At 35.7% G+C, this 10,637-nt stretch overlaps 1 protein-coding gene across 1 annotated transcript; it reads right to left on the reverse strand.

Annotated features, from left to right (window-relative positions):
- Positions 1–797: 797 nt before the first annotated feature.
- Positions 798–3,058, reverse strand: RB195_003726 (uncharacterized protein; the record flags this gene model as incomplete). Its single annotated transcript, XM_013451017.2, has 3 exons — positions 798–879; positions 1,047–1,155; positions 2,896–3,058. 3 exons carry the CDS (start codon positions 3,056–3,058, stop codon positions 798–800), a joined length of 354 nt encoding a protein of 117 aa, XP_013306471.2.
- Between the last annotated feature and the right edge of the window lie 7,579 nt (positions 3,059–10,637).

Raw genomic sequence — 10,637 nt, forward strand, 5'->3', positions numbered from 1 at the left:
GTATTCCTAGGCCCATCCTGCTCTCATGGATTTGGTCCTCCGCATGTTGCAATTACTGTAAAACGCACATAGTCGAGCTCAGCGTTTATGTCATCAGGACAACTAGCACAATTCCACCGGCGTTCGATTGTCGATCACGCGGAATTTGTGCCAGTTGTCCGTCGAGAGTATGGCATAAAATTTGATCTCTGAATCAGGTTTCTCCTCCCTCGCAAAGCTGTTATTGCTTAACTAGTTTGATGTATGTTACTCACACCAAGTGTGAGTTATCCTCTAATTTTCTTCCTGATTGATTTTTTTTTGCCCTGTTAAGGATTAATAGAGTTTCCTACTCTTACTTATTATATATGTACATAGATTATCGATTAGTTTACTGTGCAGTACCAATTGGCCAAAGTGTGTGCGTCATTTTCTGTCATTGCTTCCTCGTTTCTTCCCTTTTTTTTCTTTCAACAGCTTTGCAAAAAGTGACGTCATCCTCTCTCTCTCAATCAATCGATATTGTTGCCGGTTTTTATTTAGAATGATTCTGTAGATACGTGTAAAATGTCATTTGAAAGAAAAAAATGAGAGTTCAATAAATCTCACAACAACCGAGACATACGAACAGATCGAATGAGGTAAGAATTTATGGACAGTGAATAAAATTCCAGAAAATGCAGGAAATATCTCCAAGATCCACTTTAAAGTAAGGTTATCGACAAAAAAAAATAATCGATAAAATATTACGCAGAGAAAAAAATTTGCTATGGTGGATCTCAGGCCTCTCAAAGATCTGCGCATCCCAGCGACAGCTTTCAGGACTTAGGACAGTCCGCCACAAGTATACAGTTCCCATCGGGTCCCTTCACGTGACCTTCCGCACAGACACAAGCAGGCCTAAAGAATTTTTACTTAAATAAAAAATTTTAATTTTAATTTGAAATTAAACTCGAAAAGCTTGTCATTTTTCTAGAAAACTATTGAAATTAAATTCGTTTAAACTTCCTGAAAAGAAAATCAGTCGAGTAATTTTTTTTTTACAATTTAATGAAAATCTAACATACTTGCATTCTGTAGTACATGCCGTCGGCTCATGTGGTGGTGCTGCGCTACTGTGGCAGGATTTCTCCGGTCCACATGGTTGGCATCCGGAGGTCTCATTCTTTTTACATTCTGAAATCTCGTTGATTCTTCAGAGATTCGAAAATTTGATTGAAATACGAAAGTCGGCTTCAGATATTTCAAAGTGGTCTTGTGAGAATCTATTTAGATCAATAAAATAGATCTAAATAGATTTATTCGGATTTTTATGTAGAATACTAACAATGGATCGGATTCCAGAAAACCTTGAACATTTCTGGAAATGCCCTTAGTTAAATCGTTGCCCTTTTTTTTCTTTTGAACGACCTTTTTTCCAATAATGCAAATAATTTTCTAACAAATTGTGAAAGGTGCTAATTTTTAGCCGAGATCAATTCGTTATCGAGTTTTCCAAAAATACCGAAAAATAAAATACCGTACCGTGGACTCCTTCAAACTCAGGTTTAGAAGTTTTTTTTTTTTAAATTTTTTTCGAACAAAATTCTAATTTGCTCAATTGGTTCTTAGCCACTACTTGAGCTTCTAGCAGAACTTTCGCTGTCGTGTCCTCTTAGGAGTGCCGACTTTCTGCTGACATCATGCTGCAGTTCATCAGGATGAGAATGTTGATTATTTTTGGCTTCGTGCAACTAGTTTTTTTGATCCGTATGAATACATTCGAGAAAAATCCCTTTCCATTTTTTTCGAGTCATAAAAAGTTTGCCGCTTCACTTATCCTAGGAAAGTGCCGCTGAGATAGTTCACCCGGTTCTCCGTTGCCTTCAATACACGTGATCCTGATATGGTGGCGACTACGTCAAAGATAAATTTTCTGGATTTTGAAATGACGTATTTTAGGACCACAAAAATTGACTTTTTAAAGACTTTAACAAGAGCTGTGGTACTGTTCACAGTTTTTTGCTTACTATTTACTGTTTTATTTTTACAAACGAGATCTCTTAAGAGTCGGCACAGTTTTGACTTCTAGTTGTAATAAATTAGGAGAAATGAAGCTACTAGATGAGATGTGTTCATCAAAGCGGCTTTCCTGGATTCTCGTATCATTTTTATTCCATTTTTTAGGGGATCAACAAGGAAAAAAGAACGAAATTCTCCTTAATACTTCTATAGAAACCATAAAATTCCATACAATCGTGATTCACCGGTGGACCACGATGAAATCATCGTGCTGAACTTTCTTAAAGTCATTCACTTCTTAGCAGAAATAAATTCATGTTAGAATTTAGTTTTTGCGCTCTGCTTACATGAGGCTACCGTGTACGTGGTTCGGAAACCAGTTCTCCATAGATTTCTCTTGGTCATACGGTAGCTTGATGTCATTCAAAGAACTATAACACTTAACTAGAATTAGTTGGTTACATTAAGTACGTTTCAGGATGTGGCGCAAATATCTAGAGCAGTAGCACAGTTGAGAAAAACGGAATTGAACCCTGATGCAGTTGCGTGGGCGGCTATGCTCAAAGGGGCGCAGAGAGGTCAGACGGAGGCTTGAGCTTGCTACCCCCACTCATCTCTGTTGTGGACTCCGTGGTGCCAGTGATGGTCTCACCTGGATCGCAACCGCTACTTTCACCGCACCACTTCGAGAGCCGCTACTTACGCAACACGCACCAGGATTCATTTCGTTTCCACGTGATTGTGGCGTGCTCGAACTTACACAATCAGAAATCTACCGTAACCCAAAAACGACTTCGGAACAATTCTGTTGTTTACGCTAAGAAAAAATACGAATAAAAGTTCCAGTTTAAAACATTGAGTGAGAATCGTAAGAGTGTCCTCAGGAACCTTCAAAACGAATCCCATAACGCTCACCTAGTGGATGAGCTCCCGGTGCTGGTGGATGCGCTCCTGGTTTTACTTCGGACGACTTCACCTCTGATGACTTGGACTCCGAGGACTTCTCGTCCTCTTTTTCCATGGATTCGTTCGCAATTACACAAACAATAACAAATCCAACGATTAACAGAGTTTTCATTCTCTGAAATATGCAATAACTATAAATATTTTTTAAAAAGTGCTGAACAAAAAGAAAAATATTGGGTAGAAGTGAAAAATTCGAAAAGATCATCTATCTATTTGCTATTCATCAGAAAGGTGGATTAATTCATTTTAGGCAAATTTCTCCTAAGAAAAATTTATTGTTTTTGAGAGAAAGAAGATTATTTCCACACAATATCGAAAGTAGGATGTTAAGAAAATATTAGTGAGCGATTTTGAGTCATTTATATAGGCAGCCTGTTTTTATCCGCTTACAGATTAGCCGAGGGATGAGATTTGCGTCCGTCCACGCGCACAAAGTCGCCCGTTCCCATTATCCGTACAAATCCGCACGTAAACACTGATAAATCTATGTCGATTATACGGTAATGGAATTCTCTGGTACATATTATACGTGCTATTATGTGTACTGGTACGAGAATCGCGCGGAATGAGAAAGTACGTATTTGCGGACTAAACGTACCCTACCGTCCTCACAATTAGTTTTGCTTTTAATGAAAAAAAAAGAAACATGCTTTGCAACAAAAAAAGACTGCTATTTTCGTAAAGAATGAGGGTAGATTCGAGAAAATTCTGTAAAGATGCGCACATAGCTGTAATTTTCATTATTATTTTTTGTTTTGAAAATAACAAATGATATTAAAAAGAGGATAAAGAATTAGAAGAAAGAAATGGTATAAAATAAATAATAATAAAATAAAATAATAGTAATTCTTTCTTGAATTTCATGCTGAAAAACCTCCTGCAAAACCATTTTTGCAAAATGTTGGCTTCTTCCCTGGTGAATCTTCACGTGATCCCTTAAGCTTAGATATCTACAGAACCTTCGTAACAATAATTTTTTCCTTTTGAATCAATTCGTACTGTAAAAATCTCGGTATTTCATAGATAATTTGAGGTATAGGAATATTTAGAGAATCTTGAAATATTTAACCGAAAATTCCTGTTTCCTTTTTTCTATTTCAGCCTCCGTATCGCGAACCCGGGGATTTATCATTTCTTTGCAATCTTGCGCACGTTTTGTCTGGGCACTTCATTTTCTCTTTTCTTTTTTTTTTACTGGTTTTCACGGACGACGCGTAAAGTTATAGTTTTATGTGTTCCTGGATGTTTCCAAGTGCTGGATTTTTTTTGGAGTTCTAAATTTTTATCCGTGATGTTTACAAACAAAGCTCTGTTCCATACCCGTGATGATGGAGAGATTTTCTTCTCGGGGAATTCTTTGGATGCCGTTTTGGCGGTGGTGGCGGTGTAAGCTGCATCTGAGAAGATTTTTTTTGAGAAAAAATTCGATTGAACTTGAAATATGAAGCATTTTACGGAGATTTTCCACAAGTACTTTACAAAAAAAAAACAGAGGATTGTTTATTTGGCATAAATCCCGCTTCAAGTGTATCGCTCATATTTTTTTTTCCAAATTTACTAATTTATTGATTGATGAATCCTAACCTGGTGACAGGTTGTGTGTTTATTTCCTGGATTCCTATGATTTTCCCAGATTTTCGGCCTTCTTTCGATACTGAGAGACCGAGAAAAGAACTTTTTCCTCGTAGAGGATCAAAAGAACTAGTTAGATTAATAAGTGAAATTTTTCAATAAGTAATTCCGTGAACTTGTTGTTGTCAACAAATTAGAAGTTTAGAAACATAAACATAAACATAAACATGGTCAATGTGTGATCTCAAGGACTTTCGCCCTATTGATTTCTACCGAGCTCACGTGTTTCCCTTCCTTCCACCTTTTTTTCTCCATGGTCGTACCTGGGAACTCCAATAAAGCCGTTTTCTTTCCATCAGTCTTCTACTTCTCCTCCTCCTTATATGCTTATTAAATTTTTATTATCCTTTTATTCTTATTTATATATTTTCTGTGTTTATGAGCTCCCTATTATTCCTTAATTGTTGCTGAAACCAAAATTCTGGATATCAACGAGTGTTCTATGATCATATTGATGTTTGAGGAACCACCAAAAAGTCCTAATTCATATTTATTTTCTATTTTTCACAGGAATTATTTTGAAATTATTTTCCACGATCCTAATCCTTGGGGTATTTACAAGGAAATAACTTTATGCATTACCTTAATCACTAATAATTACGTATCACCCCCTTTCTGCAACAAGGAACTTTTGTATTCAAGGAAAATTTCATATTTACATTAACACGTCACATTTGTTTTCTATATGTGATTCCCCGCCGTATCGGAGTGAGAAATTTTTTCCTTGCTACGACCAAATAATTGTTTACCTGCGTGTGTATGTATTTTAAGCCACGGGGCAACTAACTTCGAATAATTGATGACTCAATAAGCGGTGCATCTAGTCGAAAATAATCCGGTTGTTTGGGTTCTGCACATTTATGATACGGTAGGATTTTTATTGAAGTAGAATTCCGTTTTGTAGCTCCTGGATTCTGCAAAACTTGTGATTTTTGAAACACTACTAGCAGTGAGCGAAATACACGAAAAATATGAATTTGATAACATTTTCAAGGATTTTTATTGATCTGCGGAATTTCGTTCGTTTATAGTTCATTTGTAGCAAATGAATAGCAGTTATGACATATTTGTACTACAAAGTACGATGCTAATAATTTCATAGCCATGCTAAGGTTTTGGTCGAAAAAATATTTCAGATACAATTATGTCCGAGTTCGCCGCGCGTAAAAGGTGAACATACTAAGGCGCTCACGCCCAAAGATTCGCTACTTTATTTTCGTTTCCGATTTTTTCCCGAGTTTCCGATTTTAAGCGTTTTTTTTCTTCGTAAAAATTCACTTTCATATGCTTAACGCTTAGGAATGATTTTCATGTTTTTGTGGCAAAAGAGATCAGCCGGGGTTTTTAAAGGAGTGTTCCACTAAACTGTGCACTGTAGTTTTGTCTTATGCAGACACGAGACTGCGGACTGCAACGGGACCTCAGATTTTCAGTCAAATTGCACGTATTCACTTGGGTTGTAAATGTAAATGTTTATGTAATTCCGCCATTTTGAAATAACAATGCGTACCCAAAGAGAGGCTCGCATGCATGTCTCTCTACTTCTGTTCGGCACTCTGTTTGGCGCGCGTCGCGGTCGTTCAAGCAGACATAAGTGCGCTGTACCTATCGGGCTGTTAAGCTCTTGTACTTACTTTACATAAAAATAGAGTATAAGTAAAGTATAATACCATAAGTAATGTACTAACTAAGTAACTAGTTCGGTAACCTAGTTCGTTGGATACTTAAATCATTATTCATAAATATATGGAACAACATTCATCACATTTAGGGATTTAGGTACACCGAACGATTCCATGAACTTTCCGAACGCCATTCCAGAAAATCTCACGATCAAATCCCCTTCTCTTTCCTTTGGCAGTCAATTACATCATTTGAGATTGAGGAGGTCCGAGATTGTGTGTACTCGGAGGGATTCCTGGACTTTTGTTCTCACCATGCGAATAAACAACAGATTAAGTTATCCGACTGACATTTTCTGGAACGTGAACTCGGCTAGCCCTATGGACGCGACTTTCGTTCACATTTAATAGCATTTCATGGAATTTTTCCGGAAATAAGCCAGGGGCCATGCACCGAAGCATGGGGACATTTCAAAAGCACCTATAAACCAGTGAGTGAGTGATTTTTGGACTTTCATCCCGAAAAACGAAAGCAGTCGTAGATCCGATCTTTACCGCATAAACAAAGTCCGCAAAGTCAAGGATTACTAGTTCGAGTTTTTTTTTCTCCCGGACGCAGTTGTACTCAGGATTTGAATGAGTGCTCCGGCCGTTCTTCTCCTTCTAAAATATCGTAATTCTTCGTGAAATTGAATTAATTAATTGAATTATTGAATTAATTGATTAATTGAATTAATTTAAGGTAATTGTGCATTGAAGATATAGATTTATCCATTTAAGTATCCTGAAACTAAGGCTCAATGAACTCACATCATCTTAAACTGGCTTTATTCGTCGTTAATTTATTTCTCGTTTAATTTCACATCCACAGAAATTTATATCCATTCCCCTATCGTTTACAACTTGCCGGCCTCTCCATCCACAAATCCAATCCTTAATGGATTTTAATTTAAAAATAGTGGAAGATGTGAATTATTAAGGTTTCTTAATGCTTCAGGGGTGTTTCGAGTCTGTTCCGCCAATCCAGAAATGATATCATCCTGCGTGTTTCACGTCCAGATGTCTGTTTAATTCTGTGAAGTTGGCGGAAATTCCATGAAAATTCTACGAGATATTTTAGGATTTAAGGATTTTGGTTGTTTTTAGCCTTGTAAAAGTGTACAAATAAAGTAATTTATTTCCCAATTTATTGAAATTATTATTGAAATTATTCTTGTCTGAATTTTTCCACGTGATTTATGCATTTCAAGCTGTTCTTTATTGAACAAAGAAAAAAGAAAATTTTTATAACTTCTCTTTATTGGATATCAGGAGAATTATTAGAAAATAAATTATCGCTATCAGAGAAAAATGGTTCAAATCACAAATAAATTTGGTTATGTACGATGTTATCCTAAGAATACAGCACTCTTTTCATTCATTCATTCATTCATTCATTCATTCATTCATCCATCCATCCATTCATTCATTCATTCATTCATTCCTTCATTCATTCATTCATTCATTCATTCGTTCATTCACCCATTCATTCAGTCATTCATTGGTACATTTACTGGTTCATCTGTTCACTAGTTCATTAATTAATTAATTTATTTATTTATTTATTTATTTATTTATTTATTCATCCATTCATTCATTCATTAATTCATTCATTCATTCATACATTCATTCAGTCATTAGTTCATTCGCTCATTCATTCTCTTTCGTTTATTTCCTTTCACAATTATCAATACTGGAAACGAATACGCATTCGAAGAGAAATTGGAAATATTATTTTTATATTTTCTGGCATTACATCAGTGATGCCCATTTTAGCTTAATACTTTCCGGCATAGAACCGTGGTAGATGGAAAGAAAAATCCAGAAAAAGAAGCTGATTTCTGGACGCACTCACGAAGTGTGAGTTTGTGCAGGTAACCAGCGATTAATCGGTCAAATAGGCTCCATTGCCCTTCAAGACAGCACGTCTCGTGGCTATGATATTTCTGGATGAAGGCACTCCAGCGTCCAGCATTTCTCACTATTTCCGCTGGCCACCAGCACCGCCGTAGCAACACATATAACGGCACTTTTTTATCTTAGCAAAATTTCATTTCCATATTTTCTGAAGGATCCAATAAAATTGGCTGAAAATGTGAGAAAATGTTCGTTTTCAATCTTCCAGGCCCTCTGAAACTCTGAAATCCTGAATCTGAAATTGCTGGATGTATCTATCCACCCACCCTCATCCTAGAGATTTAGAATTTCCGCACAGAACCTCGTTAGCCACCTAAACACCGTTGCATGAAGTCTTTCTGGGGGAAAAAAACGTCAAAGAAAGGAAAAAAAAAGGAAAAAGAAAAAAGTCTTTATTGAATAAACTCAGTGCGTAACCGAATTTTGAGTGAATATTAGTCAAAGAGGCTATAAATGAAAGAAAATCTTTTAAATTTCAATACTTTTAGCTTGGTCCTTGATTTACTCTGCTACTCGGAGTAAATGATTCTGAATAGTACATCTCCCTGCGAAAATCCATAAAATCTTCGAGAAAAAACGGATTTTTGAGGAAAACTCTAGCGTTTACCTCTTTTTTTAACCTCTTTACATATATTTTTACATATGGATCTACACGTGACTGTCTTATACAGTTGTTTATGGATTTCTTTACATCCCTGAATTTATCCGTACAATCCTCCGTTTTTTTTAAAAACCAAAGTTTGCCCCTATATGGGTCGTATAGCTCCGGAAAATTGCTCTAAGGCAGGGGTAAAGCCCTATTTCGACCTTGTGTACACCTTTCAGCTCCCAATATTTTGTATCGATAAGTTTTTCCTGTAATTTCGATCTACATTTTCAATAAAGTGGATTACTCCGGTGCTAAAAATGGTGCTTGTCGGTATCCGTCAATTTTTTTTTTAATCCAGAGCACTTAAGTGAATTACCAAGGATCTCTAAGTTTTTCCCACTAAAGTTCCTTAGAATCATCCCCGCTGTGCCAATTTATGAGATCGGTGGGACCTTCGGGTTTCGCAGTTGTGAAAGAAGAGGCAATTTTGAGGTCAGGAGGTGATCGACGATGGAAATTGGGGTGCAAGAGAGGCCATCCGATAGGTTTTAGGAAGACCTTGTTTGAATATGTGCCCTACTACATTTTTTTGTTAAAATAATTCCAAGACTCGGAATAATTTATGGATGCCAATCAACACTATATTCATATATTTCTTAGTTTTTACTTCTGTGAATCAATAATGAATAGCAAAACAAATAAGTAAGGACATTAAAAGTTTATTTCGTGTTTTTACATATATACATTTATTATTTAATTAATTTCAATTCATTTTTATTAATCTATCTTATTTAATCACTATTTAATTCTATCTTATTTAATTACTATTTTATTTATTTATTTCAATTAAATTCTATTTTTCTAAAAATTAAAATTTAATTTCGTTAATTTTAATTTGTTGTTGAAATTCTTGAAGTGTCTGTATGTACTTCTGCAATTGCGTTTTTAACCCTTAAAATAAGGGATAAAATAATTTAATAAAAAAAAACAAAGTAGGAAATAAAATAATAAAATAATTAATAATTTGAAATAATTTAAAATAGTAATAAGAATGGCATTAGAATTTGTTAAATCATTCGGAAAAAAAATCATAAATCCTACCAATATTTACAAAATACTATTTTTCTGTCTAAAAATTATGGTTGTTTTCTATAGGAGACTGGTGTTTTTCTTTTGTTGTTCTGGTTTTCTACAGGATTTTTCCTGAATTCCTTAACAATTCCTCTTTGCCGTGGAAATGTGTGCGATTTTGTGACATTTGATTTGTTTCATGGTGATTCTCTTAGCCGATTCAGTTCCACTCTTTCCCATTGTTTTCAGCTCTACTTTTTTTTTCGTTCTGAATTCCGATTGAAAATTCTCAGCGTAATGGAATGCTCATAAATTAAGCTAATATTTCCGATGAACTCTCTCAAATTCCACGTATATTAGTCCATAAAATCTTCGGATTTTGCCCACATATTTTCCCACGATACATCTTCCGGCTCTCGCTCTTAAGATTGTTTATAATTTATCCTTTCTCACGTGTGGTAAAAGCCTACATATATTCTCTGGTTCCTGTAACCTTTGGTGTAAGGCTGGAAATTCCAGGAGAAAATTCTTCGCGATCACGATTTTCCACAACTGTTATCTCTCTTGTCTCTCTGTTTGTAGAACCAATCAACCAATTCTTCCTGAATTCGAAGTTTTTATCCTTCTTTCTAAAATCAGACGACCCCTCATTTGATGAGAAAATTCCCCAGGATGGTCTTGGAATCGACCTAAAAGATCAGTTCTATTTCTGGAATAATCCAGACGTCGGCTACTACCATTTCCAGAGACGAACATGGTGTAGGCGATGAGCATTAATCTAATCGAAACTACTGAACTGCCGCCACAGCACGAAGATCAGT

This window comes from Necator americanus, chromosome IV, assembly GCF_031761385.1.
Source record: "Necator americanus strain Aroian chromosome IV, whole genome shotgun sequence".
In the NCBI taxonomy this organism is placed as follows: Eukaryota; Metazoa; Nematoda; class Chromadorea; order Rhabditida; family Ancylostomatidae; genus Necator; species Necator americanus.